Source organism: Aptenodytes patagonicus, chromosome 5 (assembly GCF_965638725.1).
Source record: "Aptenodytes patagonicus chromosome 5, bAptPat1.pri.cur, whole genome shotgun sequence".
Classification (NCBI taxonomy): Eukaryota; Metazoa; Chordata; class Aves; order Sphenisciformes; family Spheniscidae; genus Aptenodytes; species Aptenodytes patagonicus.
The window spans coordinates 19,373,449-19,387,727 of record NC_134953.1 but is presented as its reverse complement, the minus strand read 5'-3'; the positions used below and the strand labels follow the sequence as shown (position 1 = coordinate 19,387,727).

Genomic DNA, 14,279 nt, shown 5'->3' with positions numbered 1-14,279 from the left:
GACAGTAACAAAATTGAGTACCTGGTGAGAATGTTGGCTTAAAACTGGCCTGGTTACATTCATGAGCCAAAAGAGAAGTCAGCAGGTTGTAAGAGACTAAATCGTACAGGCCATTGTAGAGATGACAGTGTGAATTTTACCCAAGAAGTAGTAGGGAATTTGTGTATTTAGTAAGTTTCTTTTGGCTCTCTAGGTTTTTGTCCAGAAGGACAATAATAATAATTGTGATGAGTGGGAATATCAATGTGATTGAGGACTGCATAAATAGGCCTTCTGTATGTCTGGCAGTAACAATGCTATTGACTTCAACAGAGGCCCTCAATGAGTAAAATATAGCATTCTGGAATTAAAAGTAGCAAAACGTGACCCCAAAACAAAAAGTCACCCAAACCAATTTACAACCAATTCACATGGGCCATGAGTGCTGCTCAGATCAAGCAGCAAGACAGCAAGATGGAACATAGACAGCAAGAAGGAAGGAATTCACTTCAGCCTAAAGATTTATTCACAGCCCAGGGCACAAATGCATCTCACTCCATATTCATGATCTGCTTCTTCTCTTCCCAGAGAGTGAAATAAGAGTCCGACTGCAGAGCGCATCTCCCTCTGGCAGATGTAAGTGCCATGGCTTTTATTCCAGGGGGATCAGGTATAAGATAGAGGGTGTTGCTGCTCTGGGTATGTCTGCAGTGTCTCTGGGACCCAGTCTTCATGATGACAGATAGCAGCATGTCATTCTTTTTTTCCTGTTAAGAACGTTCATTTGCCTCCCCTTTCTGAACAAGGAAGCATGCTGTGGGTTAGATGGTGGTCTTGCAAGATGTAGTTGTACTTAGTCCCGGAAATGAGGCCCTGAAGCTTTGTTATTAAGTGGCACCCCCAGAAAGTGCAACTTCATAGGCACTCACAGGTAAATGGTTTAGCCAGGGCAAGATTACAGATCAATGAAACAGTGGCTTTTGGGTGAGTCTGGACACTTGCTTTTCCTGCCAGGGACAGAGTTGGATGATGTGAAACGTTTGCTGAAAGGAAGTCGATCAGCCAGCTGCAGCCCTACTCGATCACCGTCAAGTACGCTCCCGATACCAAAAAAGGCTGTGGTGGAGACAAAGATGGTTACCGAGAGCTCTCAGTCAGGTACTTGGCGGAGGACGGTGAGCAATGGTGGAGCCATTCCAAACATTATTTGCCATAAAAATACCAAGTTGCTAAGAACATCCATATAAGAACACATGGTCTCTGTCCCAGACAGTGGTGGCAACACAGAAAAAGGGTCAGAATGCTGGAGGGCTGTCCAGATGTTGCCCTAACAAGAGCCATCTTGGGTAGCTTTCTAGTGACTTGTCTAATTTCCATAAAAATAAGCCAGTTCCTGCTGCCACCAGCTTTAATTCAGAGGTGCTTCTGGCAGAGACAAGAGCTCTAAGCAAACATGTCTTAGAGCGATTTGATCTCTTATCTCCAAGCAAGATGGAGATAGCACTGAAGACAACATTTGGGTCAGTGTTTGATTTATTGGCCACACCACATGGTTCAGAGATCACTAGAACTTGATAATAATAGAAGTGGTACTTAAAATACTATAACCAGCTTTTATTATTTATAAGCCTCCCCACAGTGCTTGAGGCAGTGGTATTCACATTCACTCCACTGTCCTCCACCAGTATCTAGGAACAAGCAATACCTTTTTTTTGTGCATGGCTCAAATCCTGTCTAAAACTGGGAATTTTAGTCCAATACACTGGTGAATCGCGTGTGGGAAGCAAAAGTCATATGTCCCATGGCCTAGGATGATTTATTAACAGAATGGTGGACTGAACTGTTTTATTCTGGTATCATAGCATCTACAAGCAATGAAATCTCTTCAAGGTGTTTTGTGAATGATCTATGCTATCAGCTCAGTCTTTATTCCATTGGTTAAAATTCAGGTGGGCTGTAATCAGCTGGCATTTGAGATCAGTTATACCATGTTAACCTGGAGTCATTGTGTTGACTCCACAAGGGTAATTGAAATTTAAGGCAGATGAAGTTGTTTGCCATGTAAACCTGCAATGCATGCTGAGCCACAAGCCTGGTCTCATTGGAAACCACTTCTGTTTGTTTGGGGTTTTTTACAGTGTCGGGGACATATGATACAACCATACTGAATACCGCCCTCCCTTCATACATGTGGTCCTCCACTCTGCCTGCTGGGTCTTCCCTTGGTGGATACCATAACAGCTCTTCCTTGATCAATGCTATGTCTCACTCTACAGGATCAGGTATGCTCCCTGGACTGCCCAAGCTTTGAAGGATATAACTCCATACTGAAACTGGGTCAACAGCAGTGCTTTTTTTTTGCACAGCAAGAAGAACTAAAATGTTGGAAGAATCGAGATGGCAGGGGATATGCTTGAATTTTCTCTGGTTTTCTGTAACTTGGTGATCTCTGCTTCTATGCTGACTGTATTTGAAGATTCTTCTTTTTGAGGATCTATTGTCCTGACTGCCTGATCTGTTGCTAAACTTTGATGATAGCTTTATCAATGACGTCAGGCTCACATTCCCTATCAAAACTAGTTTTAGACTCTAGTTAACATTGGATTATCTTGGCCCGTTGTAAGAACGACTAGGCCTAACCCTTCAGTCCTCATACACTAAAGATGTAATCAATAAGTGTTGAGTGTGCTTATACCTTGTAAGGCCCACTTCTAAATGCCAGGGATGCTGCATTTCCCAGCTGCAGAGAAAAACCACAGGAAGCTTTATGATAGCATACCATTAAAAGCTTTACTTTCTCACACTGTCTCGTGATTGCAACTTGTCTGATGGAGGATTTTCTCCACTTTGTCAGCTCAGTAAAAGAGTGGTTTGGTGTCACAATTTTCAAGATTTTTCCTCTGTGCAATTATTGTGCATTTCCACTAACTGCATTTCCAAGTGACTCTGACTTAATTTCTGTGACTGTGCCACTGACCTTTGGGTGCCGGATTTCCAATTCCAGAGAAGTAATAACATTTCAATTCCTCTTTTTGCAGTTTTTGGTGTTCCAAATAACCTGGCTCCCAGCAATCATACTCTGAACGCAGGCCTGAGCACTTCCTCTACAGGTCAGATTTTTCTCTTCTTCCCTTCACGCTTTCACAGCACAACAGTCCTGGCAGACATGTACAATGAAATAATACCTATATCACTCTGTTTCTCTTCTGTTCCTCATTTCAGTGTCAGCAGCTTGTCTGCACACCCCAGTTATTCTTTGGTTACGGTGGATTTATTCTGAGTTGGCCCTGTATAGCCGCTGTTACCTCCTGACTATTTTTATCTGGGAGGCAGGGAAAACTAGAGATTTTCCAAGGAGAATAATTCGTCTTTTGAAAGACACCAGTTAGGCCTGCCTGTTTTTTCCCTAGAACAACTCAGGATAATGCCTTAAAAAATAAACCCCTGTGTCCTAATCCATAAAGACCCACCGCTCCTCTGTCAATTTTCCCTGTAATTTCCCTTTTCTTCACCTGGCTCATGACTTCTAGCAGACTCCCTTCAATGGCACTAAACCACTTCTCTTCCTTTCACAGTCACACACACTATGTTTACACAGCACAGTGCCATCATGCAGGGTCTCTGACTGGGTGTGCAGAGAGAGCAGGGTGTATGAGAGCAGTCTGTACACTGCACTAATATTGCCACAATGATTGGTGCCACCTTCCAAGCTGTTTGATTTTCTCTGGACAGTACTTTGACACATACTGTGTGCAGTTGTCTCCTTAAATTTCCCTTAGTCAGACCAAGCCAGTTTTCTGAATTTATGTTTTTTCCAAGTGCCTCACCTGCAGAAATGTCCATGCAGCCAGGAGAGTGGCCTCGCAATCTAACTTGAGATAATGTTTTAAAATGGTCACCATTATTGTCCTGGGCCAACAATAACTTATACAGCAAAATGATCTAAGGAAAAAAACATTTTGTAAGGAAGATCTTTGAACAGAAATGCTTAGGCCTATGATGCCTCCAGCTAGCTGGCGAAATTTCTTGGGAGAGGTCATCATTATTATCACTGGTTTTGTTTTTAGCCAGAATACCACCTGCACTGAAGGACTCCTATAACCCCCATTGCAATGCTTTTCTTTGCAGTGTTTGGAGTTCAAAACAACCTGTCTCCAAGCTCTTCAACCCTGACCCAGAATGCTACTGCAGCCTCCGCAGGTCGGCAACAATTTAATCCTAAAGAAAGCGTGAAGGTCACCAATGTGTGCTGCCTTCTCCCACCTTTTCTGTAGCGACTAGAAAGTTCATATTGACAGAGGCTTCTTCATTACCATCTTCTTGTGTGGAGCAGTGTGGTATGAGGGGATATTGAGGAACATTTCCTCTGCTTTGCATGTGTAGGAACAGCTCCCAGTGCCTATGTAAGCACTAGAGATTTGCTTGCTGGGGAAGCCCTTGCTTGTTTGAGTTGTCCTAGGTACCCTGAATGAGAAAAGATTTTTTAAATGGTGTGCAGTCCAAGGTTGGTGTGTGTAGGTACCTTGTTATCCTTCATCTCTTTCATTCTCTAATTTCTTCATTGCAGCATATGGGATGAAGAACACTTCTCAGAGCAACACCATGGCAAGTACTGGTGTGTCTGCCTCAGCAGGTGAGTGTGTCATTCACAGTTGTTTAGGCATGGCCTTGTACAAGCATATCATGATAAAAACGAGTTAGAGATTCAGCCAGCTGAGTGACACTAACACCTGGCTCCTCAGGAGCATGACTTGTCACTAGCCAAGTCTCCCACCAGTACCTTTCTGAAAAGAAAGAAAATGAGCCAGAAGCTAAGAGAGCGAATGAGCTGGTCTGGTTCAGATCTCCCCCACTTTGTGGTAACTCAGATGATTTAATTGCAGCTATTTCTGCTCAACAGGCAGGTAACTGGATAGAAGATTACACATGTGAAATTGTGCTTGATTTGAAGCCAAAACATTTGCAAGGTTGCTCTTAAACATCATTTTGCAGTAGTACCAGCCTCAACCACTGATAAATTAAGGAATTGACTTACACATGATCAGATTTTTTTTTTTTTAATGAGAGAAGTTGAGGTCTTTCTACTGGCCTTTCATCCCCGAATGGTTGGGATTCATCTTTTCCAGCTTTTTTCTGCAACTCTGAGAGCTATAAATTAGTCTTTTATTTTTTGTGTAAGGGAAGCCAAGTTTCTTTTGTAATGCAAGGACTCACAAAGATGAGGCTTAAAAATAGATGTAAATAATACAGAGGTTATGATAACATTTCTAATACAGGTTTACTCCAGGTTTGTGGTAGAATAATGGAATAATACCATTCTTGTTATCTTGATTTTCAATGTTGTGTCAATTTGTGTCCAAATTCATGTTTGTACACCATTCCAGGCATACTTGATACTGCCTAATGGCAGAAGGGTGACCACACCGATGCTTTTGAGCCTTGTTTGGCCTGTGCCCAACCTCAGTAAGCTCGACTTCAATGCCTCATAACCACACGTGGCTCACAAGGATATGGAGTGCTTTGTGCTTGACAGAGTAGGTCTGCTAAAGGTGCTCCTAAGCTCGAGATGTGCCGGCTCTGATGCCCCTTGAATGTCTCTCTCAGACTGAGTTTCTATGATTCTATAGTAAGTGTGTTTGAGAAGCAAAGAGGTCATTGAGCAAATCATTTCTATATGTGATTGAATTCCAGATGCTCCCCATTTCTGGTAGCAGTTGCTCCCCTGCTAGTGAAATACACATCTCTAAAGAAATCTAATGACATGCACAGCTCTCTGCTTCAGTGACCAGTGTGTCTCTTACTGGGTGTTTATAGTAGTGGCAACCCCAATCACAATGGGACTAACCTATTTTAATGAACAAAAGCGTTGCGGCTTGTGGTTATGACTTATTGGCCCATAGTCATCTCCTCCTCTTTCCCATCCTTTACTAATATTCCAGGGGGAACCGTTCTGAGCTCCCAGGGAGATGACATTCTGCGCAAAGACTGCAAGTTCCTGCTGCTGGAGAAGGAGAACGCCCCAGCAAAGAAGGAGATGGAGCTCTTGATCATGACAAAGGACAGTGGCAAAGTCTTTAGTGCCTCTACCACTGGGCTTAATGGAGGTAACTTCTCTTTTGTGGGACATGTGTATATGCTGAGGGAAGAGAAATGACATCTGATCATAGGGGGAGTTCAGAGTTCAGGACACTGCACCTGACTCAAACCCCTGCAAGCCAAACAAGAAGCTCTGGCAGCCAGTTAGCTTTTAACCGTGCCAGCTGCAATCTATGTCTAGCTTTTGCATTTGAAGCTCCAGAGTGTGCCTTGGAACATTTCACAAAGCTCAGGAGCTTTGAAAGCAAAAACTAGATCCAGTTTAAACAAGCAGAGCTATTGTGGCTTCCCAGTAAAATACATGCCTTTTGCCAATGAAAGAAGATAGGCCTGGTTGAACTTCTGGTGTAATATTTTTAATTATATTTGGTTCCTGTTGAGGATCCTTTGTAGAAGACACCTTGAAGAAAGAGAAGCAGGGATTTTCCTCCTCTTACGCTACAGATACTGGCCTAAAATCAGATGCAAATGGTAAGAGTTTGTCCCTGTGGCAATGCAATAGAACTTTTTCCTTCTGCCTCCATTACTACCTCCCCGTTGCAAGCCCATGCTCTAAGTTTGATCATGCATAGAAAGACTGTTAAAATCTCTTTTACTGCTGTTAAAACAGGAGGACTGAAATCCGTGCCAACAAGGGACAAAGCAACTTATGCAGGTAAGTGATGTGATTCCAACTTTCATTGGAGGGAGCACCAAAGCACAGTATAGAAAAAAGCAATCGTTCTTGAGTGACATGAGTGATCTCTGTACAATGACATCAGAGGGAAAGCATGTTCAGGAGGCTACTCTGTCTGTAATGAGCAGAGCACACACCAGAGAAATTGGTACCAGTGGTTTGATTGTGGATGAGTGAGCAGTTGGGGTATTTTTTTATTGCTGGAGAAAATCAGATAGCTGACAGTACAGCTGCGTCCTGCTACCAGGACAGATTTATGGGGAGGAGAGGGCTCAGACAGACTGTGCTGGCTATTGCTGTCATTTATGGCTCAAAACTATAGAAAAAATTGACCCCAAGGGGATCACATTTTTAAGCTGTTATTTTAAAAAGTACTGAGTGTTGTCCCCTGTTGGAATTCCCATTCGGAATGCTGTTCCCAGCTTCTACAGGGACTAGAATTACACCCACCATGTGCAGAGTGTAAAGATTTTTCTCCATAGCCCTTCGTATAATGGATCAGACCTTGGTGTCCTTATTCTTAAGAGATTCTTGACTCTGAAGTCAAGGAACTCTTCATTAACCAGGAGTCTGCCCCTTCCCTCTTCCAGAAATAAGAAATGGTGATGCAGGGGGTGCAATCGGATCAGCACCATCCTGGTGTCCCTGTGGTTCCTGTTGTAGCTGGTGGAAGTGGCTCCTGGGTTTGCTTCTGGCCTGGTTGCTTCTCCTTGGATTGCTTTTTGGACTCATTGCTCTGGGTAAGTAATAACTGAGGAACAAAATGTTGAATGGGATAGGAAGACAAGCAGAGGGTATAAGCTGGCAAAGAGACCAAGTACCAGAGATACCAAGCCAGAGAACTGAGGAGGAGCACATTCAGCTTGGTGGTGACTGCCACCAAGATATTACAAATGGACAGTAAGAATGGATAAGGAATAATAAACCTTTGATGAGGGGTTATATGGTCTTGGGGTGGGTAGGATAGGAAAACTCCTGAGATCTGAGGTCTTACTTCTCAGAGACTAACAGATTCCAACGTTGTCATTTAAACTCCAGATATCCCTGCTAGAAAAAAAGATACAAAGAATAATCCTGCAAAACTCAGTGGCATAGCTTTCTGACAGAGTGTTGCCTCATCCCTGCTATTAGAAGTAGGTATTTCAGGCATGTGTCTGTGGCAGCATGTTCCCTAGCATTTTACTTTAACCTTCCAGCGGAAGAAGTGAGAAAGCTGAAATCTCGTGTGGAAAACCTGGAAAAAATCAATGGTGGCCTCCTGACAATTAACCAAGGGAATTCAAATATAGAAAAGGATGTTTCAAGAGTAGACTTTCTTCATGGTATTTCACCCTCCTCAACCTTCCCTTATGAAAATGAAGAGTCGGTTTGGTTGATGGTGAAGAACAGACTGAACAAGGAAATAGAACGAGGTGAGCTATGTCTGTGATGTTGCGTGAGACCAGTTTATTTAAAGGGGAGTGGGAGGATTTGATTGCCCAAGGGCCTAAAGACCAGGACTTTTAGAGTGCAATGAAGTCTGTCAAAAGTAGTGCCCTCACCTGTCCTCACAGACAGGCTGTGCTGGAGCTTTCCATTTTGAAAGAACTACATATGAACCCACACCTTATTTCGCATGCTACTTTTGTTAGTAAGGTGTCGTGGTTTAACCCCAGCCGGCAACTGAGCACCACACAGACACTTGCTCACTCCCCCCGCCCCAGTGGGATGGGGGAGAGAATTGGAAGAGTAAAAGTGAGAAAACTTGTGAGTTGAGATAAGAACAGTTTAATAATTGAAATAAAATAAAATAGTAGTAGTAATAATAATAATAATAATAGAATATACAAATTGTGATGCACAATGCAATTGCTCACCACCCGCCGACCGATGCCCAGCCAGTCCCCGAGCAGTGGCCCCCCCGGCCAGCTTTCCCCAGTTTATGTACTGAGCATGACGTCCTATGGTATGGAATGTCCCTTTGGCCAGTTGGGGTCAGCTGTCCTGGCTGTGCCCCCTCCCAGCTTCTTGTGTCCCTCCAGCCTTCTCAGTCGGTAGAGCGTGGGAAGCTGAAAAGTCCTTGACTAGTGCAAGCACTGCTTAGCAACAACTAAAACATCAGTGTGTTACCAACATTATTCTGGTACTAAATCCAAAACACAGCACTGTACCAGCTACTAGGAAGAAAATTAACTCTATCCCAGCCGAAACCAGGACACAAGGGAAAGATGATTTACTTCTGTTTAGCAGATGATGGAAATAGGTTAAGAACAGAGGAGCCTACATTCTCCCAGCTTCAGAAGTTTCATGAATTTGCGAAAGCAAATTTGCTGAGTAAACTCTGCCTATAAAGCCATGCTGTGCTTGATAGCTTGTGCTGCCTGCAGCCTCAAAATCCAAATAGGAGGATCCTTGTACGTGAAGCGAGTAGCTATTCCGTTGTGTAATGCACTCTAACAGCCCCTTCACTTCCTGTTACAGGCTACTTCCGAGGGGAGAGAGGAGAACCTGGTGAGAAAGGTACAGCCACATAGTCCTTCTCTTCCCCTGTCCTATTCCTTGGCTCTGGCAATGCACAAGTTTGAGGTGGATGTTGCCACAAGGGGCAACTGGCAGTGAGAAAGATGAAGCTGGTTTATACTTGAAGAAAAAGAGTGTAAAGTTAGTTTGCCACTTAAACTGTAGAGGGCCTGATCCCATGCAGAGCTAATACAGGAGGCCCAATCTTGCATTGTGCCAGTGTGAAAGGCCAGATCCTGTTTGGCACTAGTGGGATGGGTCTGATCCTACACTATTCAAGTGTGAAGTGTCCCTGTTCACCCATAACTCCTTCATGTTTCATTGAAGGTGGGAAAGCAACTAGAAAAACAAAATGAATGAGTAATCATTGGAAATATCTCCAGGATCTCTCCTGATTTTTTTTTTTATTCTTTTCTCAGGTGACATGGGAATGCAAGGTCCCAGAGGTGAGTCTGGAGTTACCTGCTTTCTCAGGTAGATTGGCAGCCTGCCATAGGGCCTGGGTAGCAGATGGATTTTTGTTACTCCAGAAGTTAGAGAAGCTGATGCATTCTGTAGTTCGGAGATTATCATGATGGTTGGGTTTTTTTGCTCTTCTTCCGGGCAAAGACAGTAGAAGAGAAAACAGATCTCACTTTGAATCTAGAAACTTCTTTCACCTGGATGAAAGTCGTTCCTGAAGCCAAGCTCTACCTGGTTTAATCACAGAGTGCTTCAGAGGATTTTGTGTGGTGTGAATGATTCAATCCATTGCATAAATACAAGGGGGCCAATGTGGCATTGGTGGAGACGGTAGAACTTGTAAACATGCCAGGAACATCAACTCCTTTTTATGGGGGGTGAGGGTCAGCCAAAGTGACAAACAGGGAAGACCTATTCCCCACTGACTGTCTATTTCTTTCTCCCTACAGGAGAGCGAGGACTTCCTGGTGTCCCAGGTGGGCAGTAGTACAATTCCACTTTGAGGGAGGACATTCAGTGACATTACTGTAGACAAGAGCAAATTTTGCACTGTAGACCTAGCTCGAGGCGGTTCTCTGAAGAGTCAATATTTAGCATAGACTAAGTCACTTGATTAATACCTTGGTGCTGAGCTACAGACAGCTCAGAGACTTGGTTACAAGCAAGGCCTCAGCCTGACTTCCACTTAGTTGAACATGCCTAATTTGGGGGTGTGAAGATCCCAGCCTACTTTTGAAAGAGTCCCACAGCTGCATGAGTACTTGGCCCAACTTCCTTGTGCCCTTATATGTATTGTGTTCTTCTAAAGAGATCCCTGTTCAAGTACCCACCTTCCAAGTAATATATTCTTTACCCCGGCTGATTAATCCCTCCAGGCTTCAGGTTCCCCTAATTTGCATGTTATTCTTTCATGGTACACAGACAAGGACTCTGAACATTTGTTGTGTTTTTCTTCCCAGGCATTCCTGGTCCAATTGGACACCAAGGACCAGAAGGACCGAAAGGACAGAAAGGCAGCATGGGTAAGCATCTCTATCAATGCTGTGCGCCTCTCACAACTGATTGACACATGGCATGGGAATACAGACACCGGGTTGGTGTAGTCATTGCCTTCCCCCATGGAGGTGGCCATGGATCCTCTTGCTCAAGGCCTCCCATAAAGACACCTTTTTTTACAAGGCACTTGTTTCCTATAGGTGATCCTGGCATGGAAGGTCCCATGGGACAAAGAGGTCGAGAAGGGCTACCAGGGCCTCGAGGGGAGCCTGGACCACCTGGATTTGGAGAAAAAGGAGACAGAGGTAGGAACTAGGTGTCCCATTATAAAGCAGAGATGGACAAAAGCTAGAGTTTGGTCCCAATTTATAAAACACCTCAGTGATAGAATTTGATTTGATTATTCAAATCCAGATTTCATTTTAGAAATTTCCCAGCACAGACAAATCTGAGCTAAGGGATTTTTTTTGCCAAACTTACAATGGGTAAATAAGGGTTGTTTTGCTTTGCCAGGTCTCACAGTCAAGTTTGAGTTTGGCAGAACCAAAAGCGCTTAGTATCAAGGTCATCTTCTTCACTGTTACCCAAGTCACCAAAGCTGGGGGATTTGTCTTGCTCATCCTAAAGCCCAGTGGGATGGGATTTTTTTCTTGGACAATGCATGCTTATTTGGGTGTTTTGAACTGACCAGCAGAATATTCATGACACTTGCCAGAGAAAGAATAACAGGAGATGGGATAATGGAAAAATGGGATCACAGTTGTATTCTACAGTATCTATTCATGCTCTTATTCTGCAGGTGTTGCTGGTGAGCCAGGTCCTCCAGGGCCACCTGGTCCCCCAGGTTCTGCTGGCCTTAAAGGTAAATAAGAAGATGGGCAGAGAGAGCCCAGCAGCCTGGTTAGGAGTAAATGAGCACTCCAGCCTTCCTGTTTCACTTGTGTTGCACTGCAGTAGTCAGAAAAGTGAACTAATGGTCCTCATTTTAGATAAAATTTACTTTAGCAGGTACACATAACCTTTACAGCAATAAATTCTTGGAGATTTTTAGTGACAGTGGGGATTGGGAGGGAGGTTTCTCAAAACACCAATCTTTAAGATGTGTGAAGTTTCCAGCTGCTTTTTCTCTGCTTTCAGAAATAATAAGGTAAACTTCATATCCCTAACAGACTTCTACCAGAGTTACAGGTCTACAATCCATGTAATTGGGATAAAAATTGCACTATAAAAAATGGGTCCCACCTGAAGCACAGATCACAGTGTCTCAGCCAAGATGGAAAGCTTGAGTCTCTTTACCTTACTTTAGGAAAAAACCACTTCCTTTATGTCACAAGAAATAAGTTGTGTAGATTTGTTGTCCTGGTTTTGAGGATGCCAGTGATGCAAATTATTCTAGTGGCTGGGGGAATTCTGATCTGCTAAACACCTGTTGGGTTGTGGATGCTGTTGGGCAAACTGAGAGAGATTTGTTCATTTTCTAATTGTGGTGTTACTGAAAGAGAATCTATGTTCTTTATTCACAGGTCTGATGGGTTCTCCAGGCCCACAAGGTCCTCCAGGTGAGTGCTGCATTCCTTTGCTATGGCATCTAGAGACTAGAGAAAACAAAAGCAGAGTGACAGCTTCTCATAGTTTTTCTTCTTCAGTGATGCATAATGATGAGTGGGATGGATTAAACCCCCCATGTCATTTTTCTGCAGGTCCTCCCGGCCTACAAGGATTTAGAGGAGAAGCAGGTCTCCCAGGTGCTAAAGGTAAGCTTCTCTTCCCCTTGGCAATTACAGCAGCACTAGCTGATGTGCTTTTTTAGCACTGCTCTGAGTAGCAGTCTTGGTCTGAGCATGTTGCATTTTGATGCTAGGGGCAAAGAAAAGCGTAAGACTGAGGAAAGGGGAGGAGGAACTAGACTTAGTCAGTGATTGCAAGCAATATTGAGAAATAGGAGAGACACAGAGGTAATAGAGCAGTCTAGGTGAAGAAACATAGTTGGATGGATGGAGCTGTATTGAAGGAAGGGAATTTCCAGTTTGAGTTTGTCTGATATCAGCGTACCTGTATTTCCCCTATGATTTTTCTTGATTCTTGAAATTCCTTTCCCTCCTGGCTTGTTATTACTATTCTTCAATCATCCATATATCTTTCAGGTGAGAAAGGAGCTACTGGAGCCCCTGGACCCAAAGGTATGTTGATCAATTAAATATCTTTTGTGGATATTTTCTTTAGATTCCTTTAGACATGGATACTGTCCCTGGGTATTAACCCTATCCTTCTTTGGCTTTTTCTTCTGTCTCTTGTCAGAAAGTAGACTTTATTTTCTCTGATGGAAACATTTTTCAATGAAACAATGTCACAGAATCCTTCCCTTTTTTGTACCACAGGTGATCAGGGTGAGAAGGGTTCTCGTGGAATGACAGGTCAGTGGATTGTTTTCCTGGAGTAACAGCCTATCTAATATACACGTGCATTATTTGAATTTTCAAATAACAGTATAGCCCAGCCAATCCCAGTTAGCTTTCTGAAAAAGTATAATGATGTTATTGGTTATTGGAGTTTTATTTTTGCACCCAAGTTTTAAACAAATAGATCTCATTCTTGATTCCAGTAATCTTGGTGGCAATCTTTGTATTTAGCTTTAGGGAAATTCTCCCTCACGTGCCCTGTATTCACTTCACTTGAGCTTTTCTAATGCTCAGAGACAGTCATGAGTCATGAGGCCTGAACATCCTATCAATGCTATTTTTCAATTGCAAAGCACTAAATATTGCTGACAGTCATAAATTGTATCTTCACCAAGATTTGTTTGATTCATTTTCATACCATTTCGCTACAGGTGAACAAGGCTCAAGAGGAATGCCTGGTCCTCCAGGAGAGCCAGGGGCTAAAGGACCTGTAGGTGGGTAACAGAAAACAGCTGTATTTATATGTGAGGCAATGTCATTTCCACCCAGAGTGTGTTTCTATGAGCACAGGCAAGGAAACAACATGGGAGTGGAATCATACTGGTTGTGATCCTAGGTCTTTTCTCTAGATAGCTGATTAGTCTGTATACTCAGAAAAGAGGTCCTACAGTTAAGTTTCAAGTGAACTTTTTCTGGATCTTCAGTAACTGCAGCCAAGGTTTCTTTCAGATGTAATACGACGAAAAGCCACTCTGTTGTGTTTAGGGCTGTGCTCATTTTAGTAGGACAGGGCAACTGTGGTACTATTTCAGCAGTCCCTAACAATCTCTTTTCTTTGGACAGGACAAGCTGGCCGTGATGGACAGCCAGGTGAAAAAGGTAAGGGATTTCTTTGAGGTAGAAGTGCAGGTACTTTCTGATTTGGCAGGAGGTTGATTTGTAAAACGGGTGGGAGAAGATGGCAGCAGATTCATGTTCTGGGATCTTGCTGTTTCAGAAGAACTGTAGAGTCAACCATGTAAGCATGGAACTAAGACATATAATGGAGCTGGCTGTAAACTTGTGACAGAGTTGTTCTCACTACAGAACTCTTCTGTCATTGATGTTCACCTCCCAGACACTGATGCTGGAACTGGCCAGTTGGCTATGAGGATACAATAGGTAGAAAGTGC

The 14,279-nt window shown here is 43.3% G+C and overlaps 1 protein-coding gene across 1 annotated transcript in view; it reads left to right on the top strand.

Moving 5' to 3' along the window:
* Positions 1–14,279, top strand: part of COL17A1 (collagen type XVII alpha 1 chain) — a 43,786-nt gene that overhangs the window by 11,378 nt on the left and 18,129 nt on the right. Inside the window, exons 8-30 of the mRNA XM_076338955.1 lie at positions 568–615; positions 994–1,137; positions 2,118–2,261; positions 3,018–3,089; positions 4,108–4,179; positions 4,547–4,612; positions 5,919–6,083; positions 6,457–6,546; positions 6,686–6,730; positions 7,342–7,491; positions 7,948–8,163; positions 9,212–9,250; positions 9,670–9,696; positions 10,162–10,188; positions 10,672–10,734; positions 10,909–11,013; positions 11,508–11,570; positions 12,232–12,267; positions 12,409–12,462; positions 12,853–12,888; positions 13,087–13,122; positions 13,539–13,601; positions 13,951–13,986. Of these exons, the coding sequence (XP_076195070.1) occupies positions 568–615; positions 994–1,137; positions 2,118–2,261; positions 3,018–3,089; positions 4,108–4,179; positions 4,547–4,612; positions 5,919–6,083; positions 6,457–6,546; positions 6,686–6,730; positions 7,342–7,491; positions 7,948–8,163; positions 9,212–9,250; positions 9,670–9,696; positions 10,162–10,188; positions 10,672–10,734; positions 10,909–11,013; positions 11,508–11,570; positions 12,232–12,267; positions 12,409–12,462; positions 12,853–12,888; positions 13,087–13,122; positions 13,539–13,601; positions 13,951–13,986 (1,797 nt within the window). The remainder of the gene's footprint in view (positions 1–567; positions 616–993; positions 1,138–2,117; positions 2,262–3,017; positions 3,090–4,107; positions 4,180–4,546; positions 4,613–5,918; positions 6,084–6,456; positions 6,547–6,685; positions 6,731–7,341; positions 7,492–7,947; positions 8,164–9,211; positions 9,251–9,669; positions 9,697–10,161; positions 10,189–10,671; positions 10,735–10,908; positions 11,014–11,507; positions 11,571–12,231; positions 12,268–12,408; positions 12,463–12,852; positions 12,889–13,086; positions 13,123–13,538; positions 13,602–13,950; positions 13,987–14,279) is intronic.